Source organism: Battus philenor, unplaced genomic scaffold, assembly GCF_028537555.1.
Source record: "Battus philenor isolate CCGP_79_NKW_IND1 unplaced genomic scaffold, ilBatPhil1.0.hap1 SCAF_2, whole genome shotgun sequence".
NCBI lineage: Eukaryota > Metazoa > Arthropoda > Insecta > Lepidoptera > Papilionidae > Battus > Battus philenor.
The window spans coordinates 10171302-10197697 of record NW_027181682.1 but is presented as its reverse complement, the minus strand read 5'-3'; the positions used below and the strand labels follow the sequence as shown (position 1 = coordinate 10197697).

At 31.5% G+C, this 26396-nt stretch overlaps 3 protein-coding genes across 4 annotated transcripts; 1 reads left to right on the top strand and 2 right to left on the bottom strand.

Moving 5' to 3' along the window:
- Positions 1–306: 306 nt before the first annotated feature.
- Positions 307–5256, bottom strand: Dnaaf6 (Dynein axonemal assembly factor 6). Of its 2 annotated transcripts, none has more exons than XM_068765349.1 (3): positions 5047–5256; positions 3849–4057; positions 307–564 (listed from the first exon to the last, which is right to left on the bottom strand). In XM_068765349.1, exons 1-3 carry the CDS (start codon positions 5138–5140, stop codon positions 307–309), a joined length of 561 nt encoding a protein of 186 aa, XP_068621450.1. In that variant the 5' UTR covers positions 5141–5256. The 2 variants fall into 2 exon arrangements, with proteins under 2 accessions (XP_068621450.1, XP_068621449.1); XM_068765348.1 differs by lacking the exon at positions 5047–5256 and adding an exon at positions 4198–4278.
- Positions 5257–5582: 326 nt separating this feature from the next.
- On the bottom strand, positions 5583–7287 carry Rpn3 (regulatory particle non-ATPase 3). Its single transcript, XM_068764770.1, has one exon. It carries the CDS (start codon positions 7160–7162, stop codon positions 5675–5677), a length of 1488 nt encoding a protein of 495 aa, XP_068620871.1. The 5' UTR covers positions 7163–7287; the 3' UTR covers positions 5583–5674.
- Positions 7288–8811: 1524 nt separating this feature from the next.
- Positions 8812–15226, top strand: LOC137922068 (uncharacterized). Its single transcript, XM_068764918.1, has 4 exons — positions 8812–9652; positions 10384–10581; positions 11516–11719; positions 12033–15226. Exons 1-4 carry the CDS (start codon positions 9014–9016, stop codon positions 12546–12548), a joined length of 1557 nt encoding a protein of 518 aa, XP_068621019.1. The 5' UTR covers positions 8812–9013; the 3' UTR covers positions 12549–15226.
- Positions 15227–26396: the final 11170 nt, after the last annotated feature.

Below are 26396 nucleotides of genomic sequence, written 5' to 3'. Positions count from 1 at the left end.
AAATGGCGCCTTGACGCCTTTGCTGCTGTGATTATTCTCAATAACTGGGACTGCTAACTATTTAGCTCAACCGTAAATGTATGTAACGTCACACCCATAATTGAAATAGGTCGCAGTTGCTGCCTGCAAAAGACCGATATTCATAGATAAAAGTAATAGAGAAACTAAAGTTTGGTACTGAATATATACTTTTTAGGTTCAATAATAATAATATTATAAATCGCCATTCCCTATTTTTATACATAAATATCTATCCTAAACAATAAAACGACAAAATAAATACAAAAGAAATCAATCTTTATTCAATTAAAAATTTACAAAATCAAATTCTCTTTCTAACTTTAAGGTCAAAACCAAAGTTTCTTTTTCACTGTCCCAAATTGCTTTAGAATTATCTGGGTCGATCTCATGAGGAAGAGGGAGTTGTAAGAAAAATTGTGATGACATCACTGTTACACTTTTCGTATCCACTTTTAACTCCACGTTTTCTTTCTTATCTCTTGGCATCATAATACTCACAATAAGATTTTCACAACTTGCCGAGGAAGGAGTTTTAAGCCCCATCTATGCAAGGAAAAGAAAACCTATTAAATACGTATTTTTATAGGGATAAATTATAGATTCTCCATTATAAAATAGTTACAATTATATTTATTTTATTTAGTGTTGTTTGTAAAAAAATATTTCAAGATTATTTTAATAACAGATTATGGTTAGTCACGTCTTGATTATACCCCATACATTCAGGAATTAGGAAGTTAAAAAATTTAATATCTATAAAACAACTATATTTGAAGACAATAAGCCTCGATGACGTAAATCCCTATAATTTGCAAATTAATAATGACACACGCAAACAAAACGAAACTGGAAAACGAGTGCAAATAATTCAAAATTTAAACAACGTGGTATATTTACTTATGCTTGACTATTAAGTTTTTTTAATCCCACAACAATAAAAAATTAAAGGACGATCAGTATCATTTTTCATTCTAATTAAATTTGTCGAAAATGTGTAAATCAAGTTAGAAGAAGACAATAAGTATGTTGTAAGAGTTGGCCAACGTTTGTCAGTTACTAGGTAGAAAATACGCAGATCAGGCGACGGCACACAGATGTATATACGATGTACATCTGTCGGAAAGATCAAATTATTGCCAAAAAAAAAATGCCCGAGATGGAAGAAGGCATCACTTAGCGTGATCTTTAGAGATGGCGTAAGTGAACAGTCCATAAGGCGCCAGATATTTGACCAGGTTTAACCCCATCTCGACCTGCAAATTGTCTAAGGCCTGGTAGAAAAAAATGGGTTAAAATATCTGCAATCACGCGTTATAGTAATTTTAACAAATACAAATCAACGGTTTTTATACGTAGAATCTTCCGACGGCCAGGAACTAATTTATTTCAGCATGTATTCAGTAAAATAATCCTATTCAGCGATGGATCTGTAATAATTGGCGTCTAGAAACTGTTCAGAGAAAATCGCATGGATGAAAAAATATAGGTTACCTGTGCATAAAAATTTACATATATTATTTGGATCAAATTCCTAATCGACATTTCAGTCCATGTTTAGTTCATATTGTGAGAATTCATTAAAATACACAAATTGAAACCCGCCTCAGTAGTATACTTCAACCTGTTATCTCTTCTAGTAGGACTTACTGATACGAGGGTCAAACTGAAAGTTCTTAGAAAATCAAAAACTAAGCATTCTAGCAAGTTATTAGTTTTATTATAACTTTTCAAAATAGCGTCCATTTACATCAATACATCGCTGCATACGATGGAACCATTGAGAAAAGCACCTTGCCCACTCGGCCTTAGGGGTCTCTTCGACGGCGTTTTGAAACGCAGCCACTGCTTCTTCGGCGTCCATAAAATGTTTTCCTCGAAGTTTTTCTTTTATTTTCGGGAATAAATAAAAATCGCAGAGTGCGAGGTCGGGGCTATACGGCGGGTGACCCAGTAATTCCACGTCTGAGGTCGCCAAATAGTCGATCGTTTGCCTGGCCACTCTGCATTAACCGTTTTCTGATTCTCTAAGACAACTGTCGCGTAATGACCTGTCTTTCCGAAGAACGAGGCCACCATCTTTTTTCCAACACTTCGACCTCTCTTCACTTTAGTTGGCAACTCTTCGGAAGGAAACACCCACTGAGCAGACTGTCTTTTGGTTTCCGGATCATAACAGTAAATCCAGCTTTCGTCACCCGTTAGTATGTCGAACACAGCATTTGAGTCACCTCCGTTAAATTTTTGGATCATTTCTCGGCACCAATCAACACGGCGGAGTTTTTGAGCCTCGGTCAAATTATGCGGTATCCAGCGGGCACAAAGCTTCCTGACCGCTAAATGTTCATGGAGGATTTTGTGCACTTGACTCATACCTATGCCTAGACTTGTCCGAATCTGCTGATAGGTCACTCTTTTGTCAGTCTCTATCATACGCCGCACAACACTGATATTGTCTTCAGTCGTCGCTGTAGAAGGCCGTCCCTTACGCAAATCATCGGTGAGATTAGTTCGACCACGTTTGAATTCATTAAACCAGTTGTAAACTGTGGCACGAGATGGGGCTTCATCGTGAAAAGCCAATCGAAGTCTATCATAACTTTCTTGTTGACTTATATGACATCGAAAGTCATAAAAAATCATTGCACGAAAATTTTCTCGGCTTAAATTCATTCTGACGTGCACAGACAATTTTCAATTTGCCGCCAAATCGTAAAACAAATGACAAATGAATGAAATGTATACTCAATATTATTGGTAAAGAGTTCTATTTTCAAAATTTAAACTTATTTTTTTAATATAATGCTTTTAAGTTGCCAGTTCTAAAAACTTTCAGTTTGGCCCTCGTATATCGCAACATCGGACAAGAAATACAATAAGCAGTATGCACGTTTGCCACTTATGAGAACAGTCCGTAAAGAGCAGAAGAGCACGTGGATAAAACCCAATACAAAAGTCTGATCCGATTTATACGACGCCATATAGCTGACCAACAATTTAGATCGATGGCATGAAACGTATGGAAAAAACTGAAAAGAAAAGATTATATACTCTTAGAATAAAAAAACAACCCTAAAAGGGAAAGTTTTTATATCTTTATCATTATTTTTATAGAGGTCTTTGTCCACAAGCGTATGTTATCAAAACATGATTAAATTAAGCTATTATATGCTAAATTAACTACATTAAAATTGGTTTGTAATCATTATTTCAATCCTGAGACGTTCACTACTAGACAGGAATCCCACTGAGATTTCGAAAAGAAACCGTTACAAGAGAGCTGGTTCCAGCGTCTTTCGACAGCAAAACTGGCGTTCGTCCACCTTACCTTGGACATCTCTGACACTTCTGTGTGCGTACGTTCTGTGTGTTCACGGCTGTGTCCATACTGTCGTTTGTCTCCAGATATTCTTGTTCCTGATTTGATCTCGCTACAAAATTCCAAGCATATTCCTCTCCTTGTCTCTTTGAGCGAATGTCAGTTTACCAATTTTTTGCGCGGACTTTCACTGCCGCCCTAATGGAACTTGCAGATTCAGCGGATTAATGGCAGCAGAGCGCAGATGGCGTCTATGACCAGTAAGGTAGAGAAGCTCAAGAGCTACCCGGAGAGCCTGGACTCGGGCCGCCTCATAGTATTATTTTACCAGATTGAGAGGCCGCTGAACTATTAGATCGGCGAACGCCCGATGAAGTGAATAGGCTCAAGAGCCCACAAGGCGTGCCCGGCTTGAGTGATCAGCGATAATATCCGCTTCGCATTCCGATATGTTACTAAATATTGCTTTACCACGCTACAACGATATTAATATCTTCATTTTAATATTTACCTGTAAGAAAACGTCTTCTGCAGTAACAGCTTGCTGATAATTCATAGAATATTGTGGCGTTTTTCTATTTTCAACGCCACTTCCCATGCTTCCTAATTTCTCAATTTCCGCCGCTTCTTGTTCTTCGTATTCTTCAACAGTTCGCGGTGTCTTTTTATCGTCCATTTGATGAGATTGCACATTACTCCTGTTTGATGTTATGTCATAGCCTAAGAGGTATTTTACATAATTTAATATAGACGTATATATTTATGCACTGATACAGGTACATACATACGTACATCAAAATAGGATATAAAAAGAAATCAGATAAAATAATATTATAATTAAGTACAAATGGCGATCTCACCGCAAACGGCGATTTCACCCATACAGCCATTGGATGGAATAAGGAAAATTACGACCTAGATATTAGTCCCTCAATGAAAATATGCCCTTTGCAAAAAAAAACACGATTTCCAAAACCATTGATACAAAGACGTTATTTATTATCAAAACTTAATGTTATATTTGTTAAAATTCGTGCAACCGCTAAAATATCACTGCTGTCTTTAAACAAATTTTTAATATATATAACAAAAGCACAATAGTATAATAAAGGTAAAAAAGTCCATTATTTCACAAATACAAGACAGTTGCAGGTTAACACCTTTGTAATTTTGTAATAAATATTTTTAAGGATCAATTCAACAATCGCATCGCATTACCATAAATGATATTAGGCTACAAACTGTCGTTTAACCTAAAATACAGTTCGTGTACAATTTTCGATACATTATGTTATATATAACTTAAGCGGGCTAGCAGTGAAACCAATTTATTACAGACATTGTTTTCTTATAAAACATACCTTATTTAAAGTTAACATAAAAGTTGCATTCGGTCAACGATTTGTGTTGATTTAGCGTCTCTATCGACATATTTCAGTAACAACCATGAATAACACTTGTAAATATACTCACTCGGACTGCTCAAGAAATAATTATTAAAAGTTAAAATACACTTCATTTTCATTATTTCAAACATTCCATTTGCATTTTTTTATTGTATTGACTATACAGTTTGTTTACGATGATGATGTATTATAGTCTAAACAATTGGCTACCATTCAATAAATAATGCAACTAAGGCCAAATTATTTTTAAAGTTTATTTATATAGGAAAATTCTAGGTTTCAAGTAGTACATTGCTAGTTTACCTGTAATGGGTAAATCATCTCCTTGCAAAACTTCAGGTTCAGGTTCCCTTAACAATTCTACTAATTTATCCATTGTGGCAGAAGTAAATTCCATTATGGTATTTATATTCGTAATCCACAGGAGAGAAATAAAATGATCTGCTATAGACTTCTTTAATAAAATTATATTGACAAAACATTTATCGTTGCTATGCAATTCTTGTCTTTTACTGATACAGATTAATGTTATGGTGCTGTAATTTTAGAGCTGGCTATCATAGTAAAATTTTTATTTTTATACAGAATTTTATAGATTGTCATAACATTAACTAGTAATTTCACTTATAAACATTTTATAAAAAACCCAAAACATTATTATAACATTATGGAACCATTTTTGCCAAATAATTCAATAACATTGAAGTTTTTTTCTTTCATATATATAATACATATCATTAATAATTGTATATTGCATATGTAATTAATAAACCTGATAATAAACTTTACAGTTTTTGCAATTTCTTAAATCTCATTTATGACAAAAAAAAACAAATATATTTACTCATTATTCTTTATTTAGGGTATTCAAACAAATTACAAGTTTACAACACTAACATATCATAAGTGATATTTAAGAAGCAATAAAACCTTAAGGGAAGCCATCGTCATCTTCCTCAGCCATTTCCTTAGCAAGTTCAAGATCTTGTTGTTCTCTTTCCCTACGTTCTTCAGCACTTTCTAGCTCTTTTCCATAAGACTTTGGAGGGTATCTCATTGCCTTAACACTCTGGTTATGTAAATCCAAACAGAATGAAATACGCTGATGAAATGCTAACTGAGGTTCCCGTGTGCAATATATATCCGAGCTTTCCTTATTACTCATATAACCCTTTACTGGATCAAGAGTAGCCTCAATAACTCCATCTCTAATGGCTTTCGCCACAATAAATTCTGCATCTTCAGCAGAATCTAGACCCAATTTCCTTGCAATATCTTTAGGTGAAATGCGTGAATATGAGAGGCCAATTGAACGAATTGCAGTCTTAATGACATTTTGCCTTAGTCTCAAAATTAAAGTAAAGGTATGATCAGTGCGGAATTGAGGTCCATAATTCTCAAGGACTTCACCAAACCTTTGTAAATTTCCTAGTCGCACAGCCTGTGTTAACTGGAAATACGGAGCTAGAGACTTCCTTAGAGGAGCTTGTCGGAAAATAGCACGCTCTGGAATATCACCCAGCAATAATTCCACAACTATAGCCAATTTTTGTACGGTCTGTCGGAACCCAACAGCTGCAGTTTGAGGAGCTTTTCTTAATGCTTGTACTAGATGTTTATGAGCATCACTATATTCCAATCTTGCTGCCTTTATTCTACCTAGATAATACAAAAATCTTGCCCATTCATTATTACTTGCATTTTCTGGAAAAACTGACTTACTGACCAATTTATCAGCCTGATCATATAAAGAGTAATGAAGATAATTACGCAACAGGCAATTAATCAAAACTGCTTGCCCTTCATAGTCATTACGCAAAGTTGATGTACGTAATCGGCCATGAAGAAGTCCCCTGATTAAATCCAACTTGTTGGTAAGTTCAAAAACCCGAGAATGATAAAAGTAGCATTTAGCAGCAATCAAATCAAGCGTTCTTCTGTTTTGCGCGGTAATCTTATTCATTAATTGTTGTGAGCATTCAGTAGCATCTTCAAGTTTGTTAGTGTCTAACAATCGTAATAGTATTAGCAGATGTATATAAGCATCTACCTCTGGCACTGGAGTTTTAGAGGCACTACGAGACCGAGGAGTTTCAATCTCAACGGCACCTGGTGCAGGACTTTCAATGAAAGCAAGTAAGCTTTCTTTGTCTGCACTTGTAGAAAATAGTTGATTAACGATGGCTCGCAACACATTGCCATTTAACTTTCTCCTTGTATTCGGAATAGATCGTAATACTCGCATTGCAAAACGAGGTTCCTTTGAAGACACAGCTTTGTCAATTTGTCGAACATGTTCTCGTAAATCTTGAACAGTTAAAACATCTGCATCTTTTTTCACTTCATTAGTTTCGACATCGCTTACCCCTGCAGGGCTATCTGCATTTTTCATTTCAACGTCTTGTTCCACGGGAGCCATTTTTCTACACTTGTTGATATAATATTCAGTTTATATTTAATTTTATAAACAGTGAAGGAAAATACAAGAAAAAATTAAATTTTCAAGTCACAGTGTCAAAAATTTGCCGAGTAACATAACTGTGTTCGGATACACACAATCAAAATTGTAGCCAGAAACTCATTTTTTACTAGACATAAAATGTAATAAAAAATATTTACATTAACTGAAATTAATCAAATTAATATGAAATTGTAAATCATTTATGCTTATATTTAATGTTTCATTTATTAAATTATGACTTTTTTTATTAACTAATAATGTCTAATTGAACGGTACACATATATTCTTACTTTACCTTTTCGGAAATTTATTAAAACTTTTGTTGTTATATTTTACATTTCTTTAACATTAGCGTAATATCACATTTTAACTTTTTAAACAAATTTTCAGCGGATGGCTTAATACAAACGAAAGCTTGATTAAGCAATATATCTATTGTCTGTTTAACAAACTTATCAACTAATGGTAAATAAAAGGACTTGCTCATAACAATGTTGCGGTAATTAAAATTTTATAAAATAATATACTCATCAACATTCCGTCCAGATGTGAATCGGTATGTCTTAATATTCTAATAATAATATTACCTCTGTCTGGAATTTGGAAAAATGTACATATATAAAAAAATCTTTAAGAGTAATACAAACAATAATAATATGAAAGATTGATAAATATAAATAATTCCCGAAATTCAGTTACGTTATTATTATTCTCGTATTATTTTTTCAAGGTAACTTTGGTTTTATTAATTGTAACTGCAAAGCTTTTATGTTGTTACTACGTACATTAATGTAAACAAATAACCGTGATTTTTTCTAAAAAAAATAAGACTGCAAGCTAAAGTCCTTATTTTATATTATTTTATTATAATATACTACTAATAATCAATTTTTAATTGAAGTATGTTCTATTCTAATTTACCTATCTATTTCTTAATTACCATTGAGAATTCTATTTCTCTCTTAAATAAGGTTTTAAATGTTAAAAATCTTAATAATTTTGTAAGCACTTGACACGATACACAAAAATATTGTATATATATGTTTAATTCATAATTATTGCGTAACTAGATGCAATCAGGATGCAGTAAATTTTTAGAAATGTAAACAAAGTTTATGTAGAAATTATCAAGTTATTTATTTAGAGAGGCCTTTTCTGTAATTCAAATTGTATATCAACCATTTTGTGTAAATAAAAAATATTTTTAAGACGATATACATAAACTTAACCGTCATTTGTGGAATAAATGAAATGAGGAGTGTACGATTATTGAAGAAAAATGCACTTGTAATTAAAAATAGTTATAATTTATTTTCTGGATATATTATTAAATAAAGTTGTTAACGGTATACAAAAATGTTGTGATTCAATAATCGTCCAATCTTTCAGTTTTTCAAAAAAGAAATAATCTTAAGGGCATAAATTAATGAACAAATAATATTTTAATGGCAAATAACCGTTCCTACAATAAATTAACTTACATTAATTTAAAGATGGCAAAACTTATAAAGCTGTTTTTATGTTTTGCAACCAAATTTTCATTGTCTGTTTTTTTCCATAGACCGATTCAGTATAGACAAGACAAAACTATTAGCATTGCTCGTAGTTGCTTAACCAATAGGTGTACTACTAGAATACTGATAAAAAGCTTTTAACAGTTTCATTACTAATGTTACAATTGGAAAGATTGAAACTATTACCACCAATTTATAACCACAAAGGTGTGTGCCAAAAATTATAAGATAAAGGAGAGCTGCGGCTGCAGGGGACCGGTTGATTCTTTACTTCAAATTTCAATGTGTTCTGGAAATGGTTTGCAAAGAGGACGTGGTATCATGGTTTAAAGAATTGGAAAGCTACAAACGCATAGACGCAATGTGTACATTGTTAAACATGTGCTTACCATTCGAATTGCGGTTTATTGGCACTTATTTAGAAGAGCTCGGGAAGCGAGATTTTCAAGAGTTGCGTGGTGCAGAACTTAGAGCTAACAATCCTACAGATCTGGCGGCAGATATTGGTGGCGCGAACACTGATCCTAGAACTCGACGAAAAATGGCCTTGTATGTGTCATTATTACGTTCCTGTAATTTCGCTTGTGCCACCACATTGTACAATGCAATGGTCAGTTTGGAGCAGTGTGGTTTGCTGAAGGGTTTGTACGGCGATCTTTTGGAAGAGATTCTGTTGTTGTATACGATGGCGTTACATCACCCAGCTTTTACTTTTGACCAGAAGTCACACTTTGGTGAAATATTAGAAAAATTGAAGCTTGAGGACCAACGAATACATTATCAAGAACAGCAAGAACATATAAATATAGCACCTGTTAGTGGATGCCACAACCAATCCAGTATCACACAGAATATGTCAGTTGCCCCACCAAGCTTGTCTGGCTTGGTACCACCACCACCTGGTATCATGTTTGTTAAAACTTCTGGGGTTCAGGTTAGTATTATTAAAACTTCTTTAATAATAATATTGTCTTCTATTAAAGAGTGTTATTTCATCATAATTCTGATTTAAATTAATGTAAATTAATTGTATTATGTGTTGTGAACAAAGTTAGATAAATTGTATAAATTTTATACCACACAGACTTCATAAGGTATGTTCAGTGAAGTGACTTTAAAGGTATTGATAAGTTTTGCTAATGATTTATGAAAATTAACAAAAGTTTTGTTTATATTATAACCTCTAAGGACAAGTTTGTAAACTTTAAAAAAATCATTAATGAAAATAAACTGATTTCTGAACTTTCTCAACTACATTGGTGATGAAACATTTCATGTTCTTATATTTATTTAACAATGTATAAATAATAACATTATTTACCATTTATCATTTATACAAAATACTATTACAAGTAATACTATTATAAATAATAGCATATACAATATTTACTTTAAGTACTTAATAAGAAAAAAACTTTTGTTCTTTTGTTAAATATCACAAGTCAAAAATTTATAGACATATATGTACAATTTTACCAATAATCATATTTTTCATGTGTAATTTAAACATTGTTACTATAATTTGTATGTGTGTAAGTTACATGTGTATTCTAATTTTACTGGTGAATTTCTGAACTTTGAAGATTTTAAAACAACACTAAATGAAGTTTTTGTAGTTTATTTTTTAAAAAGGTTGGGTCTATATATGTTTGAATTTTTTTTCAGTCTACAAACACAGATGGTGTTCCTGAATTGAGTTCACCACCAGTATTGACTGGCGCTGGAGGTGTGGTGCCAATGTTGGGGGAAGTACCTCATCCTCCACCTGGTTTGCCATTGCCACAGTACAACATGGGAGAGTTTATCGGACAACATGCATGGCCTGCAAATATAATAGTATCACCAATTAACCAACCATTAGAGGTAAAGGTACACTAATACCTATTTACTAGTGGTAAGACATTTCATCAAAAAGTCTCACTTTTTCATTTACTTGATGAAATGAAGTAGTGATTTTTGCACCTAAATTAGTAAAATACATGATGCACTTAATTTAGATGTGATGTTGTGCAATTTTATTTTAAATATTGGTATTACACTGTTCTGCATGTAACAGTGTAATACCTGTTTATTTAAAAGCCAGTGATATTTTATAACAAATAATGATAAAATACAATTAATTGAATTGATATTTAATTGAAAGACTAGGCTAGGTTTTAAGGACATTTAAAATTCATTATAGAAGCTTAATCAGTTCAACAGTATTAAGTTTTTGATGCTTATTTTTAACAGGATTTATTCTGGTAATGCCCAGGAGGGAGTAACAATAGGATTTATAAAATTTTAAAACAAATAGTTTCATGTTGTAATTGTTTTAAGAATTTTTTTCTATTATTATTACCAAAATTATCTGAAGAATTTCTGATATATATATATATTTGTATATGTATATATATATATATTTATTTCTGTACTACTAATATTGATATATACCTTTTGATTGCTGATCATGGTTTTCCATCTTCAGAAACTTGAGAGAGCATTGCTGGGAATGTCTCTACATTTGGAACTGGTAGATAAATGAATCAGAAATTTTTCATCAGATGACACTGAGTGTAGGCCATTTCCATCTTGTTCTATTAGAAATCTATGGGGAGACATGTCCAGCGTAGGATATCCTGTAGCTGAAATTATGATGGTGATGAGATGAATGGACTATTTTCCTAGTACAGTATAATCAGACAGAAGACGTTAGACTTCTCCAGGTAAAATACTTAAGAAGTGCATATGGTAGGTCTATGTCCAAGGATATCTTGTGTGAAAATTATGATGTTGATGGTTTCGTCATTCTTTTCAGGTCTTAAATTATCCTACACCTGGTGGAGCTCCTCAATCGCCCTTAGTGTCTTCCCCAGGTGACAGTCGGGCAGGTTCACCTAGGATTAGACGACGTCTTTCGCGTGAGCGGTCACCACCCTTACAAAATCTGTCTACAGCTGTTTCGGATCCATCTCCCTTGCCACACCTTGCTGCAAATTTTGAAAATTTAACTGTAGCTGAGGTACCTTCATAAATATTTCTTCCTTCATTGTTTTAAATATGGTGTTGTCATTGTGATGAATTCTAATTTATAGAACTTATATAGATTCTGAAAAAAAATTAATATGCTCTCAGAACTGTAATTTTTTTTTACATTATTTATACATTACCGGGGCACCTTGACTATTAATATATGATTGGATGTTGAAAGCTTAAGATAGATTTTAGGAAAACCAATATAAACTTTGCATTTAAAACTTATGCATAACCAATAATTTTTGTTTGTCCAGAGTGTGATGATTGTGAAAGCATAATTTAAATTTAAAATTTTTCAGATACGACATAATATAGGAGAAGAGAGATTAAGAGAAATAAATGCAGTTAACCAGCAATATCGATCATTAGAAAAGTTAAATGGAGTAAGAAGACGAGCTGGTGCTTACATCCCTCCAACCCGTTCGTCTTCAGATAGTGGGTCCAGTGCAGCATCTTCGCCACCCGGGACTCCTGCACCACAACCACGCAGGGCCACACCTTCAGGTCCAACCCCTAATGCACCTCCAGTACCTTTTCTACCTTATCCCCGGCCATTTGCCTATCCCACGCCTCCACCAGCTTACCGGCCTCCCCAACCATCTTTCGCAAACGGTGAGCCCCCACCATATCCTACTCCACCATATGCTGGCTTTGTTCCTGTTATTTACGCACCTCCAAAACTTTCGTGTTGGAATTGCGGAGGGGCAGGCCATGCCGGCCATGAGTGTAAAGAACCAAGCATGGAGGAAATGACTAGAGCAGGTGGTTACCAGTTGGATTTCGGTGGTGCTCCTCCAGAATCGACAGAAAAGTAAGAAATCGTGCATAGACTTGATGGCATAAAGATGCACGCATATCGCCAAGAATTATTCAGGTGAGTTATTGACTCTAGCCTGGATTAGGCATTGATGCCTTCAACTTGGGCAAGAAAGAACAAGGACGGTCGATTGCGCCGATCGGAATACGTCCACATAAACAGAGCGGCAAATATCCCCTATATATATTTACGATTTGACATTTAACTTTATTAATTGAAATTAACAGTAGCCATTAATATTAGTATATGTGTTACTGAAAAAAAAAACAAATGAAAACATAATAACTTTAGTGTGGCGCACTTTCAATCTTTTGCTTTTTATGTGTGAAAATTTAGTTTAGTCCTTCAAAATTTACATACAGGAATTCTTTAACACTTTAATTTTGTAAAAGTTGTACAATTTTTTAAAATTTTCTCATTGAGGAACAATAGAGAAGTAATTATGAAATTAATTTTTTCTATTCATTGCTTATATTATAAAGGTCATTTGAACTGTAGATTTGTTTATTAATATTTCATCAACTTGATTGAAAGTGCAGTTACAGTAAACTAAATTAACATCTAATGATTTTGTTTAGAATGGATAGGGAATTCCATGTATTTTGCATTCAAACTAATTTTATTTTGATGGTAAATAAAATCAGTTTTGACACAATCTGATACTCAAATTAGATATGACTTTATAATCTTGTAAGTAAATAAAAACCAAAAAAAATGTAAATTGAATTGTTGCTATTTGAAACTATCTACATAGGTTTTTAGCGTTTTAAGGTTTATAAATAACTCTTTTTGTGCCTTTGTATATAATATTTAAAAAAAATGTTTTTACTTGTCGAGTGTGGGCATAGGTATGGTATTAGTTATCCTACGGTACAGTTTTTATCATTATTTATATCTGAAATTCCAGCATCATATTTTTTCTATTATTGTTATTCTAATTCATGATAATTGACAATTTAGGTTTCTTTTTCTAATTATTAAGAAAACATTCTAAATATATTATTAATGTAACAATTATTTGAACTTTCATATCTTAATAATTTAGACTGGTGATGTCAAACTTGTATTAGCTTTGGTCAATAGGATGTTATGCATTAACTTCTGTGTACAATTTTAAATTAAAAAGCAAATACCAACCTAAAAATCTAATAGAATACCTAAGGTTGAAACATATTTTTGAAGAGAGATGAAATACCAATCCAATTGCTTTTTGTATATAATCTCCTTATTTTTGTATGATTTGATTCAATTTGATGATGGTAAAAATTTAAACATCTAAACATTGATTATTATATTTAGTATATTTTTTAAAAAGGTAATTACTAAAATTATTGTCTGGTTAAAAATATAGAAACAAGATTTCATCCATTTTGTCATTTCCTACAATATATATTGTTATGGTGGTGGATTGATTTATTACTCTGTAGTTCATGTAGCAACAGGTTGTTGCCAAATTTCTAAATGTTTTATTTTAGATCTTACAATTATTCTCAGTTTTGAAGTAATATATGCTTAGCTTACTTGGAACTAATACAATTTCATCAAAATTACAGTGTGAAACACACAGATTAATTAATTACTACTTGTATAATACTTGTAAAAGAATCATGTGCTTTTTTATGTCATAAACTCATATTTGTTGTCAGGTTTCAAAAAAACTTTTTAAGCAAAATTACTTTAGTCTTTCAGAGTAGTTAGGCAACGTAAATTAGGTCAAGTAATTTTAGAAACTATGCAATCAGTTTCTGTCTACATAGCTCCCAAAAACTGATTGTAATCTGAGAAAGGGAAGATCTATGCCCAGCAATGGGTGTCCTGCAGCTGAAATGTTAATGATGGTTAAGAAGTGGTTCAATTCTATATATGCCATCATTTCTAAGTTTTTTAAGATCTTTAGTAAATAAATACACCACCAGTAACAATTTTTTAACATTGCACTATGTGCACTGAAGCAAAGAAATGTAAAAAAAATTGTCAAAACTGTTGATAATGGTACTGTAATATAAATTAAAAAAATTCTAGGAAAATACGACATCCTCATTTAACAGCCGAATGTTTATATTATGTTTATTATGCATAGTTAACACCCACAACTAGTTTATAAGAAAAATTATATTTTGTCATAATCAAAGATCATTCAAGGATATCAATTTGACTATAATTTGTAGTTGACATGTAAAGCTCAAAAATATAGGTTTTGAAGACTATAAAAGCTGCGGTGTTGCAATGACAAAAAAAATCAAAAGAAAAGTGAAATAAAAATCTATGATTTTCAACAACTCTAGTCACCGCAGGCAATATTTCTGACTAGAGATTATGTATGTCCCATATGCCTACTAAAGCAAATGACAATATGTAAGATGCACCAAATGGTGTGTTTGAACAGTAGACTGAAACAGTATAGGAGAAATACATTTTACGCTAAATACGATTTGGCAATTCTATTTCTTGGTTCCACAAAACATTTTTTTTAGGATATAGAGGTTGATATCACCAGTTTAAATTTATATGAACATTGCCCATATTTAAACCAGTGCTAAAAGAAAAAGTGACAGTGCCATAATTAAAAGAAATGTACTGAAATTAATGTATTTGTTGCAAAAATAGCTAAACACAAAAATTTGTCGATTTTCTTACTTGTCTTTATGTATTATAAACGTTTAATAACAGTATAAAATTTCGTTCTCTATACTCATCGTTTTAAGCTTTTTGAACTAAATCTAAAGTTTCATTAGTACAAGTAGAATTGGTTATTAGTGTAATCAGAGTAGGACAAAGTAATTTTAAGCAAGTTTTAAATTTAATTTCACTTACATCTTTGACCGAGAATTATAAAAACAAGACAGGTAATAAATACACTTATTTAATACCTCGTACTATTTTGTTTGCGAGATAAATTTGTTTTATTCCAAAATGTGGAATTCCCTAAAGTTCTGTTTTCCCACTGTTTTAAATCAATGTATGATACTCTTAAACTCTCAAAACTATTGAATTATTAGTGTGATTTCAAATAAATTCAATGTAAAGTTCAAAGTTGAAACTTGATATAGTGGTAATTGTTTCCTTTGATTCAAGACTGATTTCTAATACTTATTCTTTGTTTCCGTGGCTCATGAATTTTTCGAATACAATACAAATTGAAAGTTTCGGTTGTTAAGATTGGTTAATTGAATGAAATCTGAAGCATAAAATGACTGATCACATTGCAGTGTGCAAGTAGGGTTGAATTGATTATTGAACAAGGGAATATACTTTGATCAAGCTCATAAAATGCAATGCTCTTTAAATTAATAATGTAAGTGTTTTATACATAGTCATTGTAAATAATTACAAATTTATAAGGAAGGCAATTTGTCACCTTCGACGCGTTCATATTTTGTAAATACTTCGGTTTATATATCTAGAAAATATTTAGGTATTGAGTATATTTGTAAATTATTTTGTAACAATTTGAGTGTTCCAAGTAGTATATTTTATGATTTTTGTACAAAAATTGTCACAAATCACAATTTTGCATTTTTAATCCCCTGTTACGAAAACTGTTAAATTCGAATGGTTGTATACTCGATTTTTTTATGGAAACAATATATAATGCAGAGGTGGGTACTGCGGGTCTTATTAACGGACTGTAATGACGGACGAAATCTTATTTAAAGTCTATTTAAAACAAATTTAATTTAGAATCTTTGAGTTACAAATAGTAAAAAATTAAACAAAACAAAAAAAAAAAAAACAAAAAATGCACTTTGTTAATGCATCTTGATTTAATGTCATATTAATTGTATAGAATATGTTTGATATAAACAAAATGTGAAAAACCAAAATTATATTTTAATTATAATATTGTAAAAACTTAGAAATTCTCCTACAACAACCTGGTGTAACATTTTAGAATTTTTTTTAAAGGAATTTAGCCTACGGACAACTATAAAACAATCTTGTGAACCATTGAAAAGTAAAAAATAAGAGTAAATTGTAAAAATTAAAAAAAGCTTCAGACGACAATAAGGTAGATGTTTTTTTGCGTGATTATATTAATTTATTATGTTCTATTCCGTTAATAGACACTCTTAAGGAGATTGTTGATATAAAATGTTTGCATATTATCTGTACCAATCTTTATGAAGGTTGTATGTCCATATATTGTAATTGTGTTATTTAAATCTTAATAATTTTACTATGATATTTAAAGAGGTTAATGCATAGGTTAAAATAGGATGAATATTAACTTAATTGTATCTTTAAGTATACTTAGCCTCTAACAGCGACGGCTTCAGCAGCAACTTGTAGAAATCATTGAATTTAGTTAAACTTACTGCTCATTGAAGTTAGTTTGTGAATGTCTGCATATGATAAGTACACTTTCAAATTGAATTACGTATTACTTTTTCCCAATATAATTACAGCTACCCAGTCGTTATGATACAGTGCAGCTTTATTTTGTACTAATAAAAATATGAACATATTTTTTTACTTTGTACAGAGTGTTATAAATGTGATAAATAAATTTGAAATAACTAGAAATTGTGATTTAGTAAGGTGTATAGTTTAATACAAATTTGCAATGAACTCGCTTTACTAAATCTTACTACTGCCCTACTGCATACGTATTTATAATATTGTTTTCCCATATTTTTATATTTGGGTACTTATGTATAAAGTGCTGTTGTATTGTCTACTTGTATATCAAAAAACAAAGAAATTTTTCAGGAAAATGAATGTTTCGGTCCAGTGTTGAAAGACCTCTGTATCCCACCAATGCTGTGAATCGTTTGCTTCCTGAGAAATAAAAAAAAACAAAATCTCCTTTGGGCCTATTTATTTTTGCCTTATGGTAAACTTAGAATGTTATTTTTATTCCTTAGATGATTATAATCCTGTCCAGTTTGTTGAACATTGCTAAACCATTTACTAATATATAGACATTGAGTTTTTAATAAAATTCATGTTAAAGTTAATAACATTATTTTTTTACCAAAATGGTTGGTTAGAATAATTAAAATATTTATGAAACATATCAAGGTTGACAACATCAGATTGCATAAAGGAATGTTATGCTTATTACATAAAAGTAGCTCGAATGTTTGATTTTTTTTTAATAAAGCCTCTCGATAAGATTAAAACGCTGAGGGTTGAGACAGTTTTTGTTAGCAAAACCCAGTAAGTAATAATTTGTTAATATTAAGTAATGTAACAAATTCAAATTTATTTATTATATTAGAGAGTGTATATAATAAATACGCCGGAGACAGCTTACGTTACGGATATGTCACATAATCATGTTATACGTAATTTGCCAATGCGGTGCGACTCTTTCCAGTATTGTCATAAATAATTATATAGTTTAATATAAAATTAATTAACAAAATACTTATTCTTTAAAAGGATTTTTATTGTTTAGTTTTTAATAGGGTAATTAGGTAAGTAGTTAAAAAGGTAATTACTTTTTAAATAGGTTTTAATAAGTGGCAAAGGCGTCGTATAGTTAGTCCCGCTTTCTCAGGCGGATAAGCGAGGTAATAGCGGCGGCTCATGGGCGCTTTGAGTCGGAATGCTAACGGGTCGGTTAAACGGGTATTATCTACGAGTGCCAGCTCAAGTCTAGGTACCCTTTAAGGGTTTCTTGGTCCAAGTTACTCCAAAAACGGCGCACTCCTTATCTGTTGAAATTGTTGAATAGCGTCCCGAGCTGTGGCTCTCCAGGAGACTTTCGAGTTTCGCTACCTTGAAAGTAGTTTAAGTGCCACCAAGGGCAACAATAAAAGTCAGGTCTAGTAACAAAAATATTTAAGTCATATCAAATGGTATCACTAAATTATAACAAATATGGTAATGGTCTATTATATCACTTTATTGCATCATTATCTATCATGTAATTTTATCGGCAGACCAAAACAAAGGATTTGTTAAAAATAATGACAACTAATGAGTATCAAAATAAAGACAATTTCGGAAAACTGTTTCAATAAGAAATTAAAAGCCAAGTAAATTTAGATAATTGAGCTACTTGCGGGAAATTCGATTACGTTTGAGTGGAAAGAGGAAAAGGGTTAACCGAATATTTGAACCCGATTCCTGGTTCTACGTTTACCTTTTTTGTTTATATGATTGTTTCTTTAGAAAAAATAATAGCATGGTTAGATATAATGTTATTAGTTGTAAAATTTGGATATTTTAATAAAAACACGGTAAATAAAAATTAAGTGTATTTTATGTGAAAATTATTACTTATCCGTTAAGTGTATTGTATTATTTGATAAAAATAACAATGTAAATCTTTACTTACTTTATTTTTTATCTTGACCGTTAAGATTTTTATAACCGTTAACTACGAAATTTTTAAAATACATATAAACAAATAAACTATAAAAATTATTATGTACGCGAATTATATAATAAAAATATTTTTGTTGAAGATCCTAGAAAAGCTCTTCAATTACAGAGCTCTTGCTATTTTCAATTGTAACAAATTAAAATTAAGCATACACACGTAGCACACGTATATAGCATAAATACGAAGAATTAGAGGTAAAAAACGCAAATATATAACATAAGTGACATTAAATATTGAAGTAGTCATTGGTATTAATATTTTTATATTTAGGAATTACGCACATTACGCATTATATACTTGTACTGGTCCAAATAAAATCAAATATGCTGCCAGTTATTTTTCAAATCGTTTGTTTGATAGACTAACAAGAATTAGCTAACTAACAAATTAAATATATCTTAGGTACTTACTTCATATAATATTAAATCATGGGGGGGGGGGGTGTATCAAGATGTCACTGAACTCATAAAGTCAAGATATTAAAGAATTGGTTGGAGTACTCCTTTTACAGAGTTGACAACAGTCAATAACAATTTTTATGAAATTCCACCCGCAGGGAAGGTTCAAAGATATTCATTATAGATGATAAATTTCAAACTGTAGAAATTATAGGTTTAAAACTTGACCAGAATATTGCGTACTAAAATTACTAAGAATAGTAGAAGAAAGAAATATGAAATTACACCTGCAAAAAGCAGTGCGGGCCACACGTAGCGGGTAGGGGACACCTGGTGTCTATATATTGTTAAATAATTCTGATTTTAATAAAGAATATATAGAAAAGGATCGTAGTTTGAATCTATTATTTCTCGCTCCGGCAACTAAACTAGTTTTCCGTAAAACGTAAATACTAATTTCGACAGTTTTAAAGGAGCCTTATTCTTTTTTATCTACAAATACTGCTTGCATTTACAGTTTTACAGGGCTTGAGGTGGCGATGTTCTATATGCGTTAATTCTAGACTTCTTTGATCTAGAACTCTGCTTAATAAGCAGATATCTCCTCTCAAAACCTCATGATGGCAGATGAGTGAAACTGTAGTTCACTGGGTTGATAGTATCTAAGCTCTTAGGTCGCTGTCACGGATGTTGGTTAGAGTGACGGATTACAAGGTCAATTCAAATTATATATGTTATATATATTATTACTAGAAAAGGATAGAATGGTCTAAATGATAGAATCGTGATAGATGATGACCTTGTCGTGACTTTTGGCGTTATTCTTACAAAATCCAACTCATTACTTTGGCTCTAACAAACTCAGTATGCATATGACCTTTTCCATCTTCATAGTCCTTTTGGCGCTTTATTACAAACATAGTAAACGATAGAAATCTCTCGCTAGTGAAAATAGTTCTAAGCAGGAATGTAGCATAGTAGACAGGAAGGAAGAGCTATACTAAGTTTTTCATCTAGAACTAAAATACTTACAAAATATAAACAGGGCGATTGGTTCTGGGTGTAAAGGCTTTAAAGGAGAGAATTTACAGTTTGACAGTAAAATCTTTAAAGCTTTTACATATATTTCTAATCCCCTGTGTGAACTCATCACTGAGACATGTAAGTTATTAATTTAGTTTTGGAGTCATTGGCAGCGCAAAACTAGTCATCTCGACAGTTTTTAGCGGATGTCTATGTCTTTCATTGGGCGACCATTGGTTGGTATAATAATGATGAATTATTTTCTTCTATCCGAATACGGTCGGCCAATAACTTTTATCTGTATAAATCCTGCACGGCAGTAATTTGAATATTGAAAACGCTTTTTCTATGTATATTATCATAACGTTATTTCTTAATGGATACATACATTAATTGACAGCAAATGAGCCGTAATTTCAGCCCTTTAAGGTTAAAAGCCTATAAAGTAACTCTGTATATATCATCTACAAATATCTCACCTTTTGCGAAAATTTCTGCTAGTAGACCGTTCTTATGTGGTAGAGTAACAATTATAGGATCAGATTGATTAATGAAAAGTATTATAATTTTTATGGAATACAGATTCTAGAAAACGTTAGTTTCCTGTCGATGTTTTCTTCTCCATGAGATGTAGAAAAATTACGACAATGGTGCGTATCTCAGAGAAAGATTCTTCTATTGAAAGGGAACTGTTTTTTTAACCATTAGGCTGTCACTTTTGGTCCCTTGTTTTATGTATTTCCATTTAGTAAATAATAGACAATGCTTTTTTTAATGTAGTCTTGTTAAAAAGTTTTTTTTTCTATTTAAGTTATACTTTTCTTTTTTCGTGACCAAAGATTGTAGGTATCCTGAACTTTAATTAATAACAAATGAAATATTATACTTGGGTTAATATTGTCACACGGACAATGTCGGGACAAAACCGTTAGCAATTTTTAACAACCCATATTTGCTTTTAAAATTTATGATTGTCTCTTATTTTAAAACAAGCACAAAAGTTTTATTTAGCTCACTCTATACGTAGACACTGGGAATCTAGAGTTTTGAAATAGAAAAGGGGTGTGTGAGTATAGACTATTTTACCCCAAATTTAGTTAACTTCAAACATTAAATGGTCCTGACGGTTACTTATTCATTTAAATGATGTCATATAATAAAGTTATTCCGATTTAGAAATAATAGTATTTGTTTTACACATGAAACCGGTTACGTTATATTATGATTATATTCTGCATCGTTTTTGTACTATATTGTAATAAAGGTTTTAAGGCACAAGTCATTTCTGAGAAAGATTCATTACGAGAGCCTAGATTTGTGATATAGCACATTTTTCTGATTTTTGTCCTAAGACTAAGATTTCGTAACATTTATTCCCTCCTACGTATACAATTACATGTATACTTTTTATATTAACATTTCTGAGTTTTACTTGAGATAAAACCTTAAAAAAATCATGATTTAAATGTATATTTCATTCTTTTAAAATTAAAAACTTAGCACAAGTTTAGCCGCTGTTGCAAACAGCTGTAAGATTTCTCGCCCTGTGACTACTGGCCATAAATTTCATTTTAATTAAATTTTTAAGTGGTCTCAACTGCTTATTACGTTTAATATTATGACAAATTATTATATCTTTACTTTTTTCTTATTCAGCAGCACTCGAGTATAAATTTAGTGTAAGCCTCCTTGATATCTCCTTATTTCTACTGTTTTTGACGGTGAAGGTTTAATAACTGCCGCTCGTATCCTGACAGTATTTGTGGCCTTCTTGTAAGCTTTTCTGGTTCTACAGTCTTTATTCTAGTAGGCGATTGCAATAGGATCTTGGTTTTAGTAACCCATTCCTATTTGGCTCTTGCAACTTCAGGGTCTATTTCTGTAAATTGTCTCTGATTTCTAAGTCACTTATTTACGTTCCATCCTTTAAACTACCATCAACTGGCTTATTAGTTATTTTCCTTTGAGCTACTTTAGTAACTTTTATAGTGGTAACCTCATTTAGGTATTCAAAGCAATTTTATCTCATTTTTTTTGTGTTACATATGATTTAGATTTGCAGATCCGATTCCGTTATACATTTCTCAATTATTCAACATTATGTTGAATAATGCTGCTCAATAACAGATGATAATATACATATTTATGAAAAAACCAGCATAAGGTTAGCCAGGACCATTGAAAGTATCGCATCCTCTAATTTGTACTTGACTCTAGTGGTGGAATATGGTCCATACGATATAAGAGATGCTCCTGTTTCTCAACCATTGGAAAGAACAAGGCGATACTAAAATATTTTATTGACTTTTCAAAAAGCCACTTCTTTACTTAATTTTTTATAAGATTTTTCTGCTTTATAATAATATACGAAAAAACTTTTTCGCATTTCGTGAAATGTAGTAATTTGAACTGAATAGAAATGTTTCATTAAATTCTTTCAGCGAATTCTTATTTAGATATACATTATCAAATTCCGTTGTTTATTTCTGATAGCATTAATTTATTATCTGACTTCCTTTTAAGTAGAAATATAAGAATTTTTATTACCTCTGTAAATTATAAAAGTTATTTCCTTTAAGGTTTTGGCTAGAAGGCATGTACATGAAATGAACATATATGTAATATTTCAAATATTGAATTCATTTTATATGTTAATAAAGCGCTTTAATATCATGATTTTCTATTTATTCTCTTACAAAGAAATACACTCGTTCGTATTATTTTGAAGTTGTTTCATTATCATCATCATCTTTTCAGCCATAGGCCTCCTCCATCACGTTCTTTGTCTATTACCAAATGGATGCTTTCCCGTATATAGCGTAATTATGAATTGTATATTTAAAACATATTGGCACAGGTGGTCTTGAGTAATCTACAGGCCTTTTGTTAACAAGCCAGTAATTATTCAATACCTATGGTTCTCTATCCCAATCAAATTCATGTGACGGCCTAAGTAAAGGTTCTGTCGCGGCATCGATTTGCTCAGTTACTTAATGGAACGTCCTCTTAGGCTGTTCAAGAACTGGACGGCTTCGCAATCATATGTAATATTTGGAAGCGGTAATCCGAGCTGAAAATCCATCGAGCAGCAACCTTAAACTTACACGCTAGAAAGCAAAAAGTATTTGACAATGATAAAAAATGGTGCCCTTAAAACCAGAACACGTTAATACTTCCACATTTGTATGGTGGCAGAAGTGGATACTTCCCTAAAGAGTGTGTAGTAAACTTGTGAATCAGCACCAGTTAGAATGAAATTGTATTTTATGAATCGAATATTAAAACGTGATTGCCTGTTTTTTTTAATGTACATATTTATTTAATATTGTTAAAGATACCGATATATAATTCAAAATCTGTTTACATTACTATATTTGAATGATTTGTTTGTAATACAAATTCATCATCACCTTTTCAACTGAAGAGCGTTTACTGCTGGAACGAAGTTCGAAGTGGTTCAAAGTCGTTTGTTCTGTCGTTTTCCGTCGATTATTAAGGTCACCTGCTCACCATGTTGATGGAAGTCCTACACTGCTTGTCGGTCCGTGGTCTCCACTCCAGAACCTCGACCACTAATGCCATTTAAACTTGTTAATTCGCGGGCTGGGCTACTTTCATTCGTCTACGAAATTCCTTGTTCTTGATGCGATTTCGTAGAGATTGATAATTGTTAATATGATAATAAAACCATTGTGTGATGTAATTATTTATGAGATAAAATCAAGTTTTTTATATACTTGTTAAATAACACACCGCATAGAAATAAAAAATAATAAATATTCTCTTCCGTAATTTTATGTATATGTAACTTATTATTAAATATTGTAAAATACTTCAATCTTCGCAATGAATACGAACAAGGCAAAAGAAAAACAAACATTATTTTCGAATAACAATCTTTATTGTACTGTTAGAAATGGTAATATGATTAACATAAACTACAGAGAAATACATTATATATCCATAACAACGCAAATCATTATACAACGTGCTCTTGTTAAAATTATTCGGAAAACCGATAACTAAAGTAATGTTTATTATGTTGTGTAGTTATGTAGTTCGCTGCTTGAAGAATATTTGAATACAAGATTGATGCCAATGTTTGTGTGCAAATTATCGAAAGTAGTCTGTGCTTTACATTCTTTCATACAACGCCTACGACAATAACTTTGAACTTTCTACGTATTATGTATGATGTAGGAAAGTCAGGTTCAATGAGTGGATGAATTCGTTTGGTATCGATAGTAGGTCTTGCGCTCTTTTTTATGCTACCACCTTTCTTGCAATAAATTGAATTTAGTTCACTTGTAAGGTTAAATTGGAAGGGCATTCATTAACCTATAAACTTTTTTTGTGGTACCGGTTGGTCTTTGTTGCCAAAAAGTTATTTAAAGATTTTGCGTAATTGAGGTGGCAGGACGCAGTTGGCGTTTAGCTTTAACCTTATTTTAGGTAGCGAGGTTCAACCCGCTATTTATTATGACTTTATTGTTGGATTGATGACTAAAATAATATTTTTAGAATTTCGCGTACGTGGGCCGAAAAAAAATTATATATTATAATTAAAATTGTCACTTGATGATTAAAAAGTAAATAGAGTATTCATTAACACTTGAATAGACTCTATTAATAATAGATTTCTATATTCATTTTAAATTGGGCTTGTGAAGAATATTTTAGTACAATAAAGTCTGATCTTGCGTTGACATTTATTGACGATCGTCGTTAAAGTTATTGAATGGAAATGAGGTTTTTATGTATAAAGTTATGTAAACTAATTGATTTATTAAAATGACTTGTTTCATTTAAGTGAAGTTAAATACTTCATAGTTCTTATTACGCAGTAAGCTCAACTTATATGATAATAAAAAACTATCGAAGGTAAAAGAAACTGAAGAAAAGACATCTAATGTCTTATTTGTATAAAGGACATTTTTATCAAGAACTTTGTTTTACAAGCCAAAATAAAACAAAAATATATAGAAAATACATTAATTATTTTTATTGTTGTATTAAATATTTTCTTAAATGTATTAAGAAATAATATTGAATTTATGTGGTTAAAGATTGCTCAATATTGTTTTTTTTAATGTCAGTTTTATCGCAGTCAAGAAAGTTGTAATCGAAAGGTTACGTTAAGAGTACATGGTGTTCAATTTTATGATCGGGGTTGTCAATTAACTGAATTTCGGGAAATTATGCGAACGGAAAATTTGCTTTTCAATAAATTCATTGTTTTGCTTGCTATGTAACATGAATTCACATGTCAGTAACATTCAAAACACTTTTAAATTTATTATAACCACCGTGCCATACTTTGGCAAAATTTATTATGTGTTTAGGAGTCATTTCAGGAGAACATCAAGCGATTAATAAAACATTTCTGGCTCAAATCTATCTTAAGACTACATATTCCGTTAGGTGGGTTTTGACCTCATTTTATTATCAACGTTCCTTCAAATTCTGATTATAAATTTGTCAATACATGTATATTTATCTTTAAACTAAACGTGGCATGTTTTAGATAACACAGTCCCTCTGATGATCTTTCATCCTTAACTGAGATTAAATGCTGCTGAATAATATAACTTGATTGCTTTTTGTTTCAGAGAACAAGTTTCGCTTTTGCACGTTCTAAAAATACATAAAATGTACAAATTTACTATTTATTTTTGTAAACTGATGTACTCGATGTTTGGTTTTAAAATACAAAATTTTCTATAAAACCCAACTAAACTACTACTTACTTCTACAAGGTGTTAAATGACATATTTTTTTGAGCTTAAATGATGTATGGTTCCCTCTAAGCTCCAAAACAGTTGTTTTGTCTATTTTAATTGTTAGTAATTTTGGACTGCGTTAACAGCTCTTACGTCCAGGTAATCCCCATTGATTTCCAATAAGACCTGTTGGCGTAAGGTACCGATAACATCTGTCTACCTGGTGGACAGGTTACGCTGCGCTTCCGTAGTCTCCACTCTTAAAACTTTACGACCGCAATGGCCATCGGTTCTGTGCGATATGTGGCGTATATTTTATCCACTGCCAGTTAAACTTGCCTAGCTAACCACTCTAACTAACCAATTCTATA